We start from the raw sequence: 20,624 nt of genomic DNA on the forward strand, positions 1-20,624 counted from the left end.
ACTTACTTTTAAAGAGTTTTTATCAGCCACAAAGACCATCTCAGTTGAAGAACAACTTGCATATTTTCTCCTAATTATTGGTCAAGGACAAGCTTATAGTGTCACAACAGAGATGTTTGATAGATCAAACTGGACCATAAGTAAGTATTTCAACAAGGTGTTGGATGCAATCCTCAAACTTCACTCTGATTACGTCAAATGGCCTTCGAAACGCACACACTCAAAGATTTTAACCAATTCAATGTTTTATCCCTACTTCAAGGTAACCTCACTTCGTATAACTAAATAATTTTAGATTAATATACAAAGTTAGTCAATATTAATTGAAAATGTATAATTAGGATTATATTGGAGCTATTGATGGAACTCATATCAAAGCCAACATTCCACTTGAAGATCAACCAAGGTTTTGGAATAGAAAAGGCTATCTCTCACAAAATGTGATGGTGGCATGTTCATTTGATATGCAATTCACTTATGTACTTGCTGGATGGGAGGGGTCAGCAGCTGATTCCCATGTACTGAAGGACGCATTGATTCGTCGAGATAAAATCTTTGTACCTGAAGGTAAGTAATATATTTTTATGCAGTCATTTTTTATCTATTTTATCTTCAATTATTTTATGTGGTATATAATTTCTATTATAGGAAAATATTATCTAGTCGATGATGGTTATGTAAATCTTCCGGGATTTTTGGCTCCATATCGAGGAACCCGATATCATATGCAAGAATTTGGAGATAATATTCCTAGAAATGAAAAATAATTATTCAACCGAAGATCCAGGTGAAAATTGTACATGCTTGTAGCATATTGCACAATTATATACGTACAGAAGATTATGATGATATATTTGAAGATGAAGATGATGATTCAGGTGGCGAACTCGGTGGAGGAGGTGATGCGGTCCAATTAGGTGCAATGGATGATACAGACAGTGACGATTACAATGATCTTGAGAATGTGGATAGCCAAGTAATAAGCATTCGGAGGCAGAGTGCATTAGAATCCACAAGAGCCGCACAATTTTGAGATGCCATATCGACTTCCATGTGGAATGATAAATGATGGTTGTATCTTATTACTTTTGAACATGCCTCATTTATATGTACTAAACTTGTAACTTGTTGATTTTAATATTAAAGGCACGAACTCGTTATTTGAATAATTTTTTTCAGGTTATTAATAAAGTTGTATATGTATTTATTTATTATTATTTTAAATTTTATTACTATATTAAACTTCATATTTAAGTCTCTGGTAAATAAAATATAAATAAAGTATGTATTTGATTAATTAATTACTTTTAATTTTGTCAAAATATATTATTAATTAATACCATGCAAAAAATCTATCTTATGTTATTAATATAATATTTTTTATTCATTAATCATATTTAATTTTTTATTTACTCTATTGTATTAGTGATTTAATAGTGGTAATTAAAATATTTTTAACTCAAACACATGGTTTAATTAAATTATTTTTATAATTAATAAAATCAATGGTTTTAAATTTCAAAGATGAAGATGAAGATGAACTTGTCCACACTAACACCCTATTTCGAAGATTTCGAAGATGAATTTTTCCACACTAACACCCATTTCGAAGATGAAGATGAAGATGAAGATGGAGATGAAGATCAAATTTCCAGTTTGTTGACTAACCCCCCCTTAGGTTGTAAACTGCATACTTCCTTTTGAATGTACCCTAGGAATGCACTCATGACATCTATTTAGTACAATTTGAACTTCATGTGACAATCATAGGCTGATTGGATTCTGATTGCCTCTAGTCTTGCCACGGGTGCATAGGTCTCTCGAAATCGATTCCATCTTCTTGGTTATAGCCATTGCCAACTAATGTAGCTCTATTTCTCACTATTTGATTATCCTTATCTTTATTCCTAAAGACCCATTTGGTTCGTATGACTTGCTGATTTTGGGGCCTAGGCACTAGAGTCTAAACTTTGTTTCTTTTAAATTGGTTTGATTCTTCTTGCATTGACATGATCCAAAAAAAAAATTTTTTTTTTTTTTTTTACTTCGATCGAGCATTTGGGCTCCATTTAAGAAACATAGGCGATATTTTCCATAGCTTCATGATTTATTCTTCTGGTTGTAATTTTGCCTTGAGGGTTACCAATGATTTGTTCTAGGGGGTGATGTGCTATGAACTTATGCCATGAACTTAAAGTTTTTTGGATCCACATGTGGTACTTCATGGTTATCTGGGGCATTTGGGTTCTCTTCACGAATTTTGTCTTGAGGTTGAGATCCTGGGGATGAATCGAAGAGGTTTCCCTCTTCGTCATCAGAAATTGAAGTTGGGGTTGAATTGGGGAATCAGATGAGTCACACTCAACATGCATCAACTCCTCAAATCTCATCGATGTCTTGTTATAAATTTTATATGCTTTGCAATGAGATGAATAATCCAAAAAAATTCCTATATCAGCCCTAGAGTCAAACTTCCCTAATTTTTGCTTTGGTTATTTTAATACAAATACATTGCATCCAAAGGTTAAAAAGTATGTCTTGTTAGGAAGGGTGCCCATATACAACTCATAAGGAGTTTTATTGAGAAGGGGCCTTATCCTTGGTTTATGATATAGCAAACTGTATTTACAACTTTGGCGCAAAATCTATGTGGCAAAATCTTAATGCTTTTATTCATTCTCTCAACAACATTTTGTCGAAGGGTTGGAAGAGCTGAGAATGTATGGTCTATACCATGCTTTGTGCAATATTCCTTGAATTTTGAATTTTCAAATTCTCTGCCATGGTCATTCCTAATATTGATAATGTTGTAGCCTTGTCCCTTTTGAATTTTTTCACATAATTTTGCAAAGGCTGGAAAAACATCATCCATATGTGCTGGGAAATCTAACCATGTGAACCTATAATAGTCATCTACCATCACTAACAACTAAATCCATGTGGATTAGTTGAAGAGGTCGAGAGGTTGGGACTATGTTCTTTGATTTGAAAGAGTTTTTGTGTTGCTTTCCAAGTTGGAAAATATTACAAGGTTTCTCTCTTACAATTTTTTGATTTGGTAGTCCTCTCACTAGGTTTGTCTTAACTAATTTGTTCAACAAATCTATTCCTATGAGTTCTAGCCTCTTATGCCATAACCAAGATTCATCAATTTTTTCACCCCAAATAGATGGCACTAGTTGAGGGCATATCAACTTTGTTCACAACATAGAGGTTTCTATTTCTATGCCCCTCTAGAACCAGTTCATTGTTTTGATTCTTTACTAAGCATTTGTCATTTTCAATTGAGGCTTTGTTACCTTTGTCACAAAATTGACTAATGCTAAGTAACTCATGCATCAATCCTTATGCATAATAGATATTGGATATGAAAGAGGTGGAGGCATAGGATTTACCAATTCCATTGATGGTACTTTTGATATTTTCTCCAAATGTTTCATGACCACCATCATTCGGCTTGAATTCTACAAACTTCTCATCGCCGGTCATATACCTTGAGCACCCACTATAAAAAATCCATACATTTGTTTATGCCTTGGTTCAGAGACAAACCTACATCACAAGAAAATTAACCTTTAGAGATCCTATTTAAGTTGGGTCCCTTTGGGTTAACAATTCACTTGGTGATTTGGTCATCCAAACTTCTTTTCCTGAGATTTTGTTGGTTACAACGACCCTATCAGTTGTTTTGAGTACCCAATGTTGATGCCATTTAAATTTTCGATTCGGCAAATATGGGCATAGTGTCCCAATTCATTGCAATAATGACATCAGATGTGAGGAATTGGAGTGAATTTCTTGTTTCAAATTTTGTTGTTCTTCCAAAATTTCCTCCTTAGTGTGGGTTTTTGTGAAAGAGATTTGATTTGCTGTTCTAATTCAATGCTCTTCTTCTCAAAAGCAAGTCTATCACCAATTGCTTTTCTATCACCCCACTTTGCCTTGAAGCCTTAGCCATATGCTTTTCATTTTCTTCCTCCAAGGCAATGAGCTCTTCCTTGAGCTTTTCTATTCAAGTCTTTGAACATTGCATTTCTTTTGTTATATTTGTTTAGACTATGAATGAATTTTTCTAAAATAATTTCTAGTTCACTTTCATAGTCTGAGTCCCTTACCTCTTCTGAAGTGATAGAGTCATCATTATCTTCAATTTCCATGAGCCCTACATCACTTTTTTTTTCCTCGGAACGGCTGGACTCTTCTTCCATAGCATCCCACGCCAAGATCAAGACTTTATTTTTCTTGTTCTTCGGATCTTTGCTTGAGGAAGGGGTTCTTTCATCTAGGTTAGGGATTTTGTTTCTTATATGCCTTGGCTTACCACACTCAAATCAAATTTCAATTTTTTTGAAACTTTTTTCATTTTGAGTTCTAAATTGACCACTATTGAAATTTTTCTTGTTTCTATACATCATTTCAAGATGTCTTGTGATGAAACTCATCTCATCGGAGCTCTCTTCATTAGAGTCCATTCTTTGTCACATGCCAAATGTCTCAATCCATGGGTTGGAGGAAGAATTTCATCTTAACCTTCCAATACCCATAGTTAACTCCGTTAAATAATGGGGGATGGTGGATTTTCCTTTGGGAAGGACCAATTTATCTTGTGATGTCATCTTAATCAGGTTTCAAAATCAAGTAGATTTGACACAATCAAGTTCTGGCTTGCTTTGATACAATCATTGGCCCAGGTAGCTTCTCAAGAACACAATCAAGTTCTGGCTTGCTTATTTAAATTCATATAAATAGACAAAACTCACACAACACAATTGAACACTAAATATTTTGTTATCGATGTTTCCATATTGTATTCACCGCCCAAGAACCTATGCTTGGAAAATTCCACTAATAATTGCTCTGTTAGCTTGGAGTTACAAGAAAGATATTCCGACTCTCCTTCAAGCCACGTGTATTCTCAAATACATTGTTACAACTTAATCTCCCCATGAGATTAGCTAGATTCCAGCTCTAGCAGACCTTTCTATCTAGATTTATCAAGGTTCTAGATGAACCTATTAGAAAATAAAAAATTACAAAGAAAATTAAAATTTTCACCCTTGAATTTTGGAGAGATACCATTTTCCATGAGAGTTCCATCCTTCCAACCTTTGATGCAAAATAGAGTAGATATGAGATTGACTAATTATGAATGCAAGCACTTGGAATGAGAAAGGAATGCAGAGTTTTCCAAAGTATGTCTCTCTTTTTCTTGCGTAAACAGTATTGATTGATCAATCTACCTAGTTGATCGATCATGATTTATAGCACAATTTGGTCATGTTTTGAATGATCGATCAATCTATCTTGGTTGATCGATCATTCTTTATATTTTTTTATGTGCACTTTTGATTGATCAATCATTGGTAGATTTTGATTGATTATTCCAGTGCCAGTTCACTATGTGAATTTTTTAAGCATGGGAATTTGTGATCCTAAGTGATTCTAACACGTGTGAAATATTTTTATGCTTTAATAAAAAACATGTTTGAATCCAAATATGTCCTAAGGCTCTAAAATTTACATTGTACCTCAAGTTTTTGAAGAGTTGGGTTGTTCACTTAAATAGACTGTGTTTTAACATTTTTCAATACTTCCTAAACTCAAGTCTTCAATTTTCTTCTTCTTTCTCAGGATGCTTTTTGAAGAGTCCTTTGAAATTTCATGGAGCTTGAGGTCTTTGATAAGCCTGTATCAATTCATTGTTTAGACCTTTGAATTTTTTGCCTCTTGAAGGACATGCATGTGAAATACTAGAATTAAAATTGTTAGCTCAATTAAGTTTTGGTACCATCAAAATCAAGAAGGGAATCAACGCTCGATCAACAAAACCTTCATGGGGTAACGTGAGTCTCTTCGGATCACTTTCATGAAATTTGACATAGATGAATTTTTCTATTATTAGAGTTCATTTGTTGAATACTCTATAGGCTCTGCTTCTAGTAGAGTATCCTAGGAAAACACCTTCATCAGATCTAGAATCCAACTTATCTAAGTGATCTTTGGTATTTAAAACCTAGCCCATACATCTTAACACTTTGAAATATTCTATGTTTGGTGACTTTCCCTTCAGAATTCATATGGGGCACTTCCTTAGTTTTTTCTCAAGTAGACTCGGTTGACAATATAGCCGCTTGTATTTACTGCACCTAAAAACTTTGGTAGACTAAGTTCATTCAACATTGTCCTACACATCTCTTGGAGGGTCCTATTCCTCTTATTTTGTATAGGAGTTGTAGGTACAAAAAAATCATGTTGATAGCCTCCACTTTTCCAAAAGTTGTCAAACTCTCCTAAAAACTTTCCTCCTCTATCACTCCTTATTCTAATGAGCTTACACTCAATTTAATTGTCAACTAAGTTGTCCCATTTCATGAATTATTTTAGTTCATCACTTTTTCTAGTAAGGAAAAGGGTCCATGGATATCTAGTGTAGTCATCTACTAAGATAAAGACAATGTTTTCCTCCTAGACTTGCTGTTCCAATGTCCAAACATAGATCCATATCAGTGAGTTATAGGGGCTTGAAGTGGAAATTACTTTATTTATCTTGAAAATACTTCTTAAGTGTTTTCCTCTCATGAATTAATCACATAAAATTTGTTTTTAAAACTTAAGCTCATGTAATCCTAGAAGAAGATTATTTGGAAAAACAATTTTCAAGAATTTCATGCCAATGTGTCCTAACCTGTTATTGTGGAAAGAAGGAGAGGGCAGGTGGGGGGGGGGGGGTGGGGGTGGTGGTTGCCGTTTTCAACCAATCCTTTTCATATACCCTTGGCCATTTGAAATTTTTTCCAATCCTACCTTGTTGACTCGATGACTGAATAAGTTTTTCTGTCCAGTCATAATGGATTGGGCATCCACCCACAATGTAGGAACCAAGTTCCTTCTCTTCCTAGGCTTGTTTCTTGCATTCACAAATGTCCTCTATTGCATTATGTCCCATTTTAATGGGTCCATAACAGTTAAGTTTTTTTCTTTAGCCAAGGAAGGCCTACACTTCCAAGAGATGTAGAAGATGGGCTCAAGGCCCATAGACCAAGGAGAAGGCCCACATGCCCATAAAGTGATGGCAGGATGATAAATAAAGAGTTATCTCATAAAGATGACATTGATGTAATTAGCTTAAGATCTAGGGGCATAATTATAATATTGTAGGTTCATTAATCTATAAATTGAGCTCTGAAGGAAATAGATTTAACAAATCTAAGCTTAAGGTTTCAAATTTATCTAATTTCTCAATCCTAAACTAGGTTGAAACCAAGTGCTAAGAAACTTTTTGTAGATGTGGAAGGTTTAATTTTCTAAGATAGCTTTGTTCCACAAGATCAAGTTTTAAGATTGGTTAAAGATGTAAGGTTTAATTAACTTATCAATTCTCATAACCAATTTGCATTGGTATGTGCCCAAAAATCAATTGAATCTTCAATTTAGCTCAAAATTTTCAAACTACATGGCTTTGAATTTTCAACTCTTTGAGGTTGGAGACACCTAACCTCCAAGGTCTTAATTATATGGCTCTTGATCTAAGTCCTTGGTTAGTAAGCCTTATCCTTTAAGGCTAGTTAGGCATGGGTGGATTCATGTGATTTCATGTGGTGATTAAGATGGACATGACTTTAAGGTAAGGGTGTAAAGTATTCAAGTTGACATGAGTCAATTACTTGGTCTATAATCACATGAAGTATGGATCAAGCCTAATCAGATTAAAATTGATATGCATAACCTTACTAATTTTTTTTCCAACACATGCCAACTAAATTTTTATTGGGTTGGAAACTAACATGATCTTTCCTTAACATGTCATTAGCTAATGATAATCTAATTTCTTATTAAGCCAATGGATTCAAAAGTGCTTGTTTATATAAGAATTTGATTTCATAGAAATTCCGAGTCTAAATAAACAAAACAAGGAATGGTGTTTGAGGTTAAAGGATAAAACTATCATTTAATCAATCTTCAAAATAAAATCCCATAAGATGAATCTCCGAATTGACATGAACATTAAATTAAAAGGTCTCAATTACATAATTCATGTTCCATAAGATATTTAAGTGATTTTCATGTAGTATATAGCTTGGTCAGGGAGTCAACTCCTTTACCCAAATTTTCTTGGTCCCACTGTGCCAACTTCTGAAGACAAATTTAGGCTTCCCTTAGGAATCCAAATTTTCTTTACTACATTTATCTTTTATCTTCTAGTTGAACACTCAACCACATTGTTGAATTTAGGATCCCTTGATTAGGACCTTGAGCAAAGAAGAGTGTGAGAGGAGAAGAGAAGAAGAAGAGAAGAGAAGAGAGGGAACACGAGAACTTGACTAGAGAAGAAAAGAGAGCAAGAGAGAGAAGAGAAGAGCCTTCAGGCTTGCAATGGGAAATTGAAAAAATTGAGAGAAGGGGAGAGAAGAGAAGAGCCTTCAGGCTTACAATTGAAAATTGAAAAAATTGAGAGAAGGGAAGAGAACTTGATGCTCTACCCCAAGCCAAGAGCCTCCATTTATTGTTTTTGAGAGGATATTACAATATATATATATATATAATGCCCTTAGGGCTACAAGCTTTACTTAAGAAAATACATAAGTAGATATGTTTCTTCTTGACTAATTACATCCTTGTGCCATCTTTATGAGATGACTTTTCATTTACCATGATGCCACCTCTCTTGGAATTTTGAACCTTCTCCTTGTACGTGTGGGCTTGAGCCCATCTTCTAACACTCTCCCTCAAGGCGGGGGTGAGAAAACATCATAAATGTCCAACTTATTGCAAATAGTAGATATGATTTTGTGAGTGATTGGTTTTGTGAGGATGTTTGTAACTTGTCTTTGTGATGAGATATGTCTAAGAGATAATATGCCAGCTTCGAATTTTTCCGTATAAAGTGGTCGTCCTCCTCAATATGTTTTGTTCTTTCATGGAAGACAAGATTCAAAGTGATATGGATAAATGCTTGATTATCACAATGCTCCTTTATAGAATCCAAATTTATTAAGGTCGATCCATAGAAGCTCACTAACTGTGTGTGTCATATCTCTGTATTCTACTTCTACACTGGACCTTGCAACCACATTCTGTTTCTTACTTCTCCATGTAACCAAGTTTCCTCCAAACAGTGCACAATACCCAGAAGTGGACTTTCTATCATTTGGGGAGTTGGCCCTGTCTACATCCGTGAACCCTTCTATGTTGAAGTGACCATGCTTTTTATGAAGAAGACCTTTTCCTAGAGTTCATTTCAAATATCATAATATTCTTTCCAAATCTTGCCAATGAGTAAGTTGTGGTTTGTGCATGTATTGATTTACCACACTTACTACATATGATATATCCGATCTTGTTACATTGAGGGTAAGAAGTTTCCCCACAAGTCTTTGATATTTCCCAGTGTCCATATCTTCTCCAGAACCTGCATATAGCTTGGTATTTGAATCCATAGGGGTATCTACTGCTCTACACCTATCATTTTTGTCTCCTCAAATAGATCAAGGACATATCTTCTCTGAGATAGTATGATCCCATGCTTGGAGTGTAGCAACTCAATACTTAAAAAGTATTTAAGTAGTCCAAGGTCTTTTGCTTTGAACTCTTCACATATCTTCTTTTTGGCCACTTGAATGCTATCTAAATTATTGCAGGTTAGGACAATATCATCTACATAGACTACCGGGAGTACTGTCCCTTTGGGGGTGTCTTTAATAAATACGGAGTGATCTACTGAGCATCGATGAAATCTAGCTCATATAATTGCTTGGATAAATTTATAAAACCACGTTCGAGGAGACTATTTCAGACCATATAGAGATTTTCTCAATCTTCATACAGACTCCCCCTCACCCACTAATCCAGGTACTTGTTGCATATTGTTGGAATATAGGCCCCAAGCCCACACGACCAAGGAAGGCCTATATATCTAAGAGTGCTGGAAGATGGGTCCAAGCCTATAAGATATGGACCCATCATGATCACACGAGCTAGTGGGACCTACTATGATCACGTGAGGTAGCATTATGAGTCTTACACTATAATAAGCCTTACACAAGAAAAAGTCTTATAGAGCCACAATTATTATGGAAGGATGTCTTACAAAGGAGTGTCAATTTAAAGGTGTTTTAGTCATGTTAATCTTCTATTTATATTGGGTTATTTAATTATGCTAGGACTTATCTTTAAGTGTTAGAGTTTGGGTGTAATTGGAACAAAGGTAGTTTGATTGTAACTGGACTCTACTCCTTCCTCTATTATAAATAGAGGTTCATGAACTCTGATTACGAGAAGTCTATGAAGTGTTTATCTTTTCCATAAATTCAATATGGTATCAAATCAGGTTCTGTGAGTTGATTCGGTCAACCCACAGAGGTAATGTGATCATTTTCTGATTTATTTTCTCTAGCAGTTTAGGTTCAAGTTTCTCTTTTTTCTGTTCCTATTCCCGTTATTTTATTTAAATTTTCACCTCTATATTGAGATTTTCATATTGCATATTATATATTTATGGAAATATATTTGAGTCTAATTTCTAAATAAAAATAATTTTTTGAAATCGGAGTCATCTACAAAGAGAAATAGATATTTGAAGCAGCAAAGGTCAGATTACAAAAGAGGGTTTTACAACAACAGAAAGCTTTAACTTCTGAGCTATTTTATGCTATTAAGAATGAGACTTTATATAAAGAATTAAATATCAAAAGAAATATATGTAAGTCTATTTTCATACCTATTCAATCAATTCTCTATCTGAGCTTTTTATATGGATATATTGATCTTGGAAGAGTCAATGATCATGCTGAAAAAGGTAAAAGAGTACTTAGTTAGGTAGAGACCAAAATATATCAGATTATATATCTCAATGGAAGTATATTTTATGAAGTAAATTTATACTTGTATAAAAGGTATTTAAGTCTAGTTTCATAAGGAAAAAATTTCATGTCAGTCTGATTTATATTTAAGGATATATTTGCATTTGAAGAATCAAATGTCATACTGGTATCCTATTGCATTGAAAAATCCGAATTTAAGCCGATTTTTTTGCATCACTTTTTGAGTTGCTGTTATCGATCAAATATATCAGGAAAATATCTCACTTACCCCTTTTTCAGTTACTACATCTATGTTATTTGGTTCAAGCTGGGAACACTGTCATTACCTCCCAGCTTGAGGGGGAGAAGTAGAAGAAGTACAAGAAAGGTATTTTATTCCATATGTTGTGGTAAGTTTTATGTAACAAAAATATTCAAGAAAGGGGAAGCACAAAAGATGAACCTTTTGCATTTAAGAATAATTTTTTTTGCAGCAAATAAAATTGGAGATCAATAATCCTGACTCACAATAATAATTGCGGTAATTATTGGTGATAACTTCCTCGGCTCGACTCGATTCTATTTCTCCTGCTCGATTATTATCTTGAGGTACTCGCAACATATTCCTTGGTCAACATATTGCATCGGATTATTTCATGGGTCATTTATATAAGGGTTTTTATTATTTTGGTTCGTGTTATATGAGCCCAAGCCCATTTCACCGGCAGCTATTGTGTCTCTTTGGATGAAATATTATTATTGAAGTGGTGGCCTCAACATCCTATCTTCCTATTTACCCATTACCTATTGGTTATTTGACAACCTTACTCCTACCATCCTTTATTTGACTCTCAAATACATCTTTTGGCCAACCTTTTGCGTGTTGCTTCGGTTGGGAGTTTAAGTCCATGATGGTTAGGTGTTTTAAGTCCATTGAGACTTTATATATATACCTGTGGGTCTTTTATCAATGTCTTGTGCATGACAGGCATTACCCACTTATCATGTCTTTTATCGCCGTCTTGTGAATGACATGAATTTATCATCCATGTCTACCTGTGAGAGTAGGTGCCCAGGTTGGGACACCATGATGGAGGAACTTATTACTACATATATGTTACCTCCCTTAATTAGTATTTATTACTCCTACTTCTTGAGAGTCATTGTCCTGTGGAGGGACACGATGATGTAGGAGTTTTTACTACACTTCTAAGCACTACGTATAGACCCACTACCTGTGAAAGATAGGAGTGCCACTACCTGAGAATGAAAGGAGTGTGCCTTACATCTAGCATGAGTTACATTTGGAATATGGAGCGATGTTATACAACTTGGAGTGATTTTACTCTAACTTATCTTATGCAAGTTGGGTCTCATGGAAGAGAGCACCAACATGAGGGGGGAGTGTTGGAAGATATGGAGGACTACTATTTTATACGAGAAGATCCTATATATCATTTATAGCAAGCTAGGAGTTCATGATATTCTGTCACCCCCAGCTTGAGGGGGAGTTTTAGAAGATGGTCCCAAGCCGACACGACCAAGGAAGACCCATATATCTAAGAGTATTGGAAGATGGGCCCAAGTCCCTAAGATATGGACCCACCATGATCACACGAGTTGGTGGGACCCACCATGATCACGCGAGGTGACATTATTAGTCTTACACAAGAAGAAGTCTTACAGAGCCACAATTATTATGGAAAGAAGTCTCACAGAAGAGTTTCAGTTTAAAGGTGTTTTAGTCATGTCAGTCTTCTATTTATATTGGGTTATTTAATTATGCTAGGACTTATCTTTAAGTGTTAGAGTTTGGGTGTAATTGGGATAAAGGTAGTTTCATTGTAATTGGACTCTACTGCCTTCCTCTATTATAAATAGAGGTTCATGTACTCTGATTACAAGAAGTCAATGAAGTATTTCTCTTTTCCATAAATTCAATACATATATATTTCTTCTTTAACATCCCCATTCAAGAAAACATTTTTAACATCAACCTGATATACCTGCCATGATGAATTAGCAGTAAGGGATAACAATATAAGTACTGAGTTCATTTTGGCCACTAGAGATAATGTTTCTTCATAATCGATTCCATAGAACTGAGTATAGCCTTTCGCAATAAGGCGTGCCTTAAGATGAGCAACCGATCCATCCAGATTATGTTTAATGGTATAAACCCACTTACAACCCACAAGTTTCTTGCCTGAAAGAAGAGGAACTAGAGTCCATGTCTGATTCTCATATAGCGCATGCATTTCTTCTTCCATTGTAGCCTTCCAACTTGGATGCCTCAGAGCCTCCTGATTGGATTGTGGTACAAAGAAGGAAGAAATAGATGCAAGAAATTGACTACATGAAGAAGATAAATGATGTTGACATACAAAGTTGGATATTGGGTGAGAAATAGAGGGTCTAGTACCTGTCTTGGGTTCTTTCCTTAAAGTTATAGGCCGAGTATCATTTTATGGTCCAAATGGAATAGGAGTCGGTGGAGATGGACTTACTTTGGTAAGATCCATATACTCTGCAGGTGTGGTATCGGCTAATTCTTTAGGGGGTTGAAGAATATCCACAGTAAAGGGCACAACCATTCGAGGAGAGGTCTGTACAGATGAGAGACCCGGATGAGCATTTTCGGAGGAGTATGAAGTGTCTCCAAAGTAGGCTACATCCCTAGACACAAGTAACTTTTAGAGAATAGGATTATGATAAACATAACCCTTTTGTGTGTGAGAATATCCAAAGAAGACACACTTGATATATTTTGGGTCAAGTTTATTTTTTTGAGGTGATGTAACATGAAAAAAACATGTACAATCGAAAACTATTAAAGGAAGTGAAAATGGTTAAGCATTTGAAAATAAAAAAGAGTATGGGGATTTATGACCAAGTACAAATGAGGGTAGCATATTAATAAGAAAGCAATCAGTTAGTATGGTATGTAGCCAATAGAAGTTTGGTACCTTCATGGAATATAGTAAACCACGGTCTACCTCTAGGAGATGTCAGTTCTTCTGTTCTACTTCACCGTTCTATTGAGGGGTGTAGAGGTTAATTCTATTTTCTTGACAAAAGGAGTCAAGGTCACTAGACAGATACTCTTTGGCACTATTAGTGTGAAACGATTTTATTTTCTTGCCAAATTGAGTGGCCACCATAGCATGAAAGGATTTAAATATGGATAAAATTTCAGATCTCTCTTTAAAGAGGAATATCTATGTGACTCGAGTAAAATCATAAATAAAAGTGATAATGTATTTAACTCTAGAAATGTTTGAGACACTCAAGGGTCCCCATACATTAATAGGATCAAGGAAAAAAGAGCAACACCTTTAAGTTCAGTCCATGGAGATTATGTGGTCCTCTAGTGTTTACTAAGTTGACACACTTCACACTTTAAACTGACAAATGTTTAAAAGCTGGAAAGAGATGTTGAAGGGATGGTGATAAGGGGTGTTCCAATCTATTGTGACATGATTTTGCCTCAGTTTACTTGGTTGAGATAACATTTATTTGAGGCAAGTCCAAGTAGTAAAACCCCCCTTGTTCACGGCCTTCATCAATCACCTGTTTCGTCATTTGATCTTGAGAAACACAAGATGAGGGTGAAAAGGTGATAGAGAAATTAAAGTGTTTACGAAGTTGACTGACAAACAATAGGTTCAAGGGAACAGTTGGAACAAATAGGATATCTTTGAACAGAAGTGATGGTGTAATAGAAGTGAATCTTTTCCCGAGAACTTTGGTTTGGGATCCATCAGCCATGGTAATAAATTTATCTGAGAGGCATGGAGATAAAGAGTGTAGTATACCTTTTTTACCTATGAGATGCATTGAGGTCCCTGAGTCAATAATCTAGGATGAAGAGGAAGTATTGGCATAAATCATACCTAAAGTGGAGGTGGCAGCAATAGTAGTGGAAAGTGTAGTAGGAGATACCACCAGAGTTTTCATTCTCTAGAATAGTTCATACTCGTCATTAGTAAGTGTCTTTTTTTCTGAATGTGGTTTAGATTTGTCCACCTTTTTAATGTTGATTGAGGCATGATTAACCGTGGACCAATCTGGTTTTCCATGGAGTTTCTAAATTTTTTTATAGTATGGTTGGACCTCCCACAATGAGTGCATCCCTGGCTGTTTGTTCTGGATGGACCAGTCCTTCCACCTCTTCCTTGACCTCCTCTATAACTTCTACCACGACCTCAGTTGGTGGAAGATGTGCCCCATTTCTAGAGTACATGGCTAATGATAATTCATGAGAGGTAGAAGAAGAATCTGGAATTCTGTGTAAGGTGGCATGATGTGAAATTTAATTACATCGGCTTTTATACGTCGCAAGTGTACGAATCGTTCATGTAATCTAGCGGGAAGCGAGGGTCATATCCACAGGGAGGACTGAATTTTGTGTATTCTTCAGTCAACTAGCCTAACCAAATATGATGAATTAATCTGAACTAAGCACTGATTATATCCTAAATTATCAAGCAATGATCTAATTAACTACTTGCACAACAAGAAACGTCAACTCTGGATTTTATCGTGATTCGTGCCTCTCTCGAGTGCCATGTAACCACGAATCTGGATTCTCAATCCTTGCATCTAGCCCCTCTCGGGTGCCTAGAGTTAAGGATAGAGATCGGATTATAATGCCAGAATCCAACCTAAATTATAATCCTGCCTAACTAGCTAATTACTCAGAAAATTCGGAAAATAAATATTCGATAAACATCAATTCTCAAATCAAATTTATTAAGCATTCAAAACCTAATTCAAACTATATGAAACTAATTAAATTAAAAAATGATGGATTACTCCCCTTCTTCTTCCTCTCGCTCAGGTAGCAATTCCGTCCTCACGGTTGCTGCTATTTCCAGAAATTAAGGGCTACGGGTTGCAAGAGCGAGTGGCCGAAAGTGGAGATGACACCGGCGAAGAGGAATCGAAATCCCCTGAGGGAGGTGGTGAGACGGAAGACGGAATGGAAGCAAAATCCTTTGACTAGCTCTCTCGAGTCTCGGTCGGAGTCGGACTAGGCTTGGGAAGTGGTCAAAATGCGTAATTGACACCGGAGGATGGTCGAAATGCGGAATCGGCGCCGGAGGAGCCCTCGGGTCACCTCTCGGCCTGGCGAGCAGAAAATGGCAGTGTCAAACTCGCAACGACGGAGACTCTCTCGAGCTCTCCTTAGGTCTGTTCTCGGTTGACGGACGACGGTGGCGCGCGGCGAACTACAGCTGGAGGGAGCCCTCTCGGGTCTCTCTTCATTTGGTCAGCAGCCGGCTTGAGACTCTCTCGAGCTCTCTTCCGCCCTCCCCCTCAAATCGATTTTGCCCTAAAAATACCTCTCCCTTTCACTAATGGTATTTCTGTAAATATCTCCTTCTCCACACAAAATTCTCCTGAAATTTCATAATTGAATCCATAAAAATCATTTTAGGAAGAAATAAACACTAAAAGTAATGAAATATAATTCAGGAGAGTGAGTAATGCCAAATTCAATAAATGCACGTTACATTTGAAAACCGATAAATAACAACCTAGAACATAATTATAAGGGCTATTATATTATAATTAACCTAGTTCTCATGTCAGAATCTTGCATCTATCACTCCCCCAAACCTAAATCTTTGCTAGTCCCTAGCAAAACAACAACATAACCAAAATTAAGCCTAGGAAAACAAAATGCCACTTTCGTTGGGAACGTGATTACATTCTATGGGTTGGAGAAGGAGGACCCTTATTACCACATCAAGGAATTCTTAGATATCTGTGCGACTTTCAAATTCCAAAATTTCTCTGATGACTCTATCTGGTTAAGACTTTTTCCATTTTCACTTAAGGATAAGGCCAAGTCTCGGTTTAATTCCTTAGAGGTGGGCAACATTACTTCATGGGACACATTAGTCACAAATTTTTTGTCAAAGTACTTTCCCATTTGGAGAACTACAACCCTTAGGAGAGAAATCTCCAACTTTATGCAGCAGGAGGGCATGCACTTTTATGAGGCTTGGGAGAAATGGAAGGATTTGATCCGTAGGTGTCTGCATCATGGGTTTGAGAAATGGCATTTAGTGCAATACTTTTATCAAGGTCTTACACCCCAGGTTAGATTCATGGTAGATGCAATGAGTGGTGGGAGTTTGATGGGTAAGAGTGCTAGTGAGGCGTGGGACTTCTTTGAAACGTTGAGTGATCAATCTCGGCAATGAGGTTCATCATTTAATGTTGATAGGTGATCCCACGAAGCCAAAAGAGGGGGTCTCTACGAGGTTAGTGTAACACCCATGCTCATGGCCAAGGTTGAGGGGTTTACTAGAAAAATTGATGCCCTTATGGTGTCTAAGAGTTCACCTGCTCCTAACCCATCTACTGTCTGTGCCATATGTTCTAGTTCATCTCATCTCACACAAATGTGTCCATCTAGTTCATTCTACATGGAGCTCATTGAGGACTTGAATGCAGTCCAGAATTTTCATAGACCAAATCAGAACGATCCTTTTTCGGAAACATATAATCTGGGTTGGACTAGGCACCCAAATTTCTCATGGTTCAAGGGCCCACAGGTTGGGGGTCCTCTAGTGTTTACTCAACCCCAAGCTCCACGCACACTTCACTCAACAACCATTGATTCCACAAAAACCTTCACTTGAGGATATACTTCAATTATTCATGCAGAATACACAGTCCTCCATTGCTAAACTTGAAATGCAAGTGAGTCAGTTGGCCAGCCACATGAGTGAACATGCATAAAATAGACTCCAGAGTCAAACCATTCCTAACCCCAAAAGCACACATGCGAGTGGGTCGAGTTCCAATCCCCACCACAAGCAAGCCAAAGCCATAACCACCCATAGGAGTGGTCGTGAGTTGAACAATGGGGTAGGGACCACTAAGTCTAAGGAGTCAAAGGATGACAATGGGGACACATCATTGAATGAAGAACCTCCAAGTTCTCCACCAACAGCCAGGCAGATCCCTAACCCAAGTCCCACCAGCTCCTTATCCGCAGAGGTTATCGGGCCCACCTAGGAAAGGAGATAGCATGCATGAAACGTTGGAACTGTTTAGTAAGGTTCACATTAACATTCCACTTCTTGATGCTATTAGGCAAGTTCCTGCTTATGCCCGATTTTTGAAAGACCTTTGTACACAGAAGAGAAAACAACATGTTAACAAAAAGGTCTTTCTTACCGAGAATGTAAGGTCAATTATGAAGCACAACACTCCTCCTAAAGTTAAAGATCCTGGATGCCCCACAATTTCATGTGTCATTGGTGAACATACCATCTAGAGAGCTTTTCTTGACTTAGGGGCATGTGTGAATTTGCTTCCTTTCTCTGTGTACCAGCAATTAGGTTTTGGGGAATTGAAGCCTATCCCCATCACACTTCAACTAGCTGACCATTCTGTCAAGATACCACGAGGAATAATTGAAGATGTTTTGATAAAAGTGGAAAAATTTCTGTTCCCGGTTGATTTCATTGTTCTTGATACAGAACCAGTAGTCAATGTGACCAACCAAATTCCTGTCATCCTAGGACGTCCCTTCTTAGCCACATCTAATGCTATCATTCATTGTAAAAGTGGTGAGTTGGAGTTGTCTTTTGGAAATTTTAAGGTCTCGTTGAATGTGTTTAATGTCGGGCACCATCCACTTGAGTATGATGATCTGAGTCCTGCATTTAAGATAGAGACTATTATGCTTGATGACGAATTCACTCTTGAATATTTTGAGTCTTACATAACATCTTTAGACATGGACTATTTTGATGAGGAAGCTTATTTCCGAGAGGTTGACTCTTTACTCAGTTTTGTACCTCTGTTGGAGGAAGCTTATGAGGTTGTCACAACTGATCATCCACAGGATCTTCATCTTGATTTGAACAAACCTCTTGAAACTTCCAAGCTACACTTCCTCCCACGTTGAAGTATGCGTTCTTGGGGCCCATGAACTCATTGCCAGTCATTATTGCCTCTGATTTGAGTATTGAGCAGGAGGAACAATTGACTGAAGTTTTACAAGCACACAGAGATGCATAGGGGTGGACTCTTGATGCCTTAAAAGAGATTAGCCCCTCCATATGCTTGCATCGTATTCATTTGGAGGAGGGGAATAAAGCCTCACGTGAGATGCAACGTAGGTTAAATCCCCATATGCAGGAGGTTGTGAGAGACGAAGTCATCAGGTTGCTTGTGTCAGACATCATTTACCCTATTTCTGATAGCACCTGGGTGAGTCCAATTCAAGTTGTCCCTAAGAAAGGGGGGATAACGATAATGAAAAATGAGAGTGGTGAATTGATTCCCACAAGAACTACCACCAAGTGGCGTGTCTGCATTGACTATAAAAAACTTAATTCCTCCACTAGGAAGGATCACTTCCCACTACCTTTCATTGATCAGATGCTAGAGCGATTGGTCGGCCACAATTTTTATTGCTTCTTAGATGGATACTCCAGCTACAATCAAATTCCCATTGCTCCAGAAGACCAGGAAAAGACAACATTCATGTGTCCATTTGGCACCTTTGCTTACAAACGCATGCCTTTTGGTTTATGCAATGCGCCCACCACATTCCAATGGTGCATGATGAATATCTTTTCTGACATGATTAGTGACTTTTTAGAGGTCTTTATGGATGACTTTTCTGTGTTTGGCTCTAGCTTTGAGACATGTCTGCACAATCTTTCACTCGTATTGTCCCGTTGCATTAAGTCCAATTTAGTCTTGAATTGGGAGAAATGTCACTTCATGGTAAAAGAAGGAATTGTTTTAGGATATGTAGTGTTTGAGCAGGGTATAGAAGTGGACAAAGCCAAGGTTGACCTAAGTGTCAATCTGCCACCACCTACTTTTGTGAAAGGGGTGCGTTCTTTCCTTGGCCATGTTGGGTTCTATAGGCGCTTCATTAAGGGCTTTAGCAAAATTTCTCGTCCTTTGACGAATTTGCTTGCTCAAGATGTTGCTTTTGCCTTTGATGATGCCTGTATTCATGCTTTTGAGACACTGAAGAAATGTTTGTCCACTGCACCCATTGTCCAACCCCCTAGTTGGTCTTTACCTTTTGAGTTGATGTGTGATGCTTCTGATTATGCATTGGGGGCTGTTTTGGGGCAAAAGGTAGATAAAATTCCCTGTGTCATTCAGTATGCTAGCTGCACTCTTCATGATGCTCAATTGAATTACACTACCACTGAGAAGGAGTTGCTAGTTGTTGTGTTTGCCTTGAACAAATTCAGATCATATCTGTTAGGGTCAAAGGCTATAGTGCTGATTGATCATTCTGCTTTGAAGTACTTATTATCCATCAAGGACACTAAACCTCGCTTGATTAGATGGATCTTGCAATTGCAAGAATTTGACCTTGAGATTCAAGATAAGAAGGGTTGTGAGAATGTTGCTGCTGATCATCTATCTAGGATCTGTGTAGCACCTCAGGAAGGATCCCTTTCTTTAAATGATTCCTTCCCTGATGAACAACTTCTCCAAGTATCCTAGTTGCCTTGGTTTGCTGACATAGTCAACTATCTTGTAACTCGTAAGATTCCTAATTATTGGAGTAAACAAGATCGGTTGAAATTCTTTTCCCAAGTCAAACATTTTTTTTGGGATGACCCTTATTTGTTCAAGGTGTGTCCAGACCAAGTCATTAGGCATCGTGTACCTGAGCAAGACTTTGCCAGCATTCTTGAATTTTGTCATTCCCACGCATGTGGTTGACATTTTGGTGCTAGAAAGACTGCGGCTAAAGTCTTGCAATTTGGTTTCTATTGGACTTCATTATTTAGAGACGCCCATAAGTGTTGTCATGTGTGTGATAGA

The 20,624-nt window shown here is 37.1% G+C and overlaps 1 protein-coding gene and 1 non-coding gene across 2 annotated transcripts; both read right to left on the reverse strand.

Annotated features, from left to right (window-relative positions):
* Positions 1–8,960: 8,960 nt before the first annotated feature.
* Positions 8,961–9,437, reverse strand: LOC137938220 (uncharacterized mitochondrial protein AtMg00810-like). The gene is made up of 2 exons (XM_068783212.1): positions 9,314–9,437; positions 8,961–9,226 (listed from the first exon to the last, which is right to left on the reverse strand). The coding sequence occupies exons 1-2, from the start codon at positions 9,435–9,437 to the stop codon at positions 8,961–8,963; spliced, it is 390 nt and encodes a 129-aa protein (XP_068639313.1).
* A 7,313-nt stretch (positions 9,438–16,750) lies between these two features.
* On the reverse strand, positions 16,751–16,857 carry LOC137939618 (small nucleolar RNA R71). The gene has a single exon (XR_011109996.1). It is a non-coding gene; the product is annotated as a small nucleolar RNA R71 (small nucleolar RNA).
* Positions 16,858–20,624: the final 3,767 nt, after the last annotated feature.

Source organism: Aristolochia californica, unplaced genomic scaffold (assembly GCF_029961685.1).
Source record: "Aristolochia californica isolate CCGP_79_NKW_82.1479 unplaced genomic scaffold, dmAriCali1.0.hap1 SCAF_8, whole genome shotgun sequence".
NCBI lineage: Eukaryota > Viridiplantae > Streptophyta > Magnoliopsida > Piperales > Aristolochiaceae > Aristolochia > Aristolochia californica.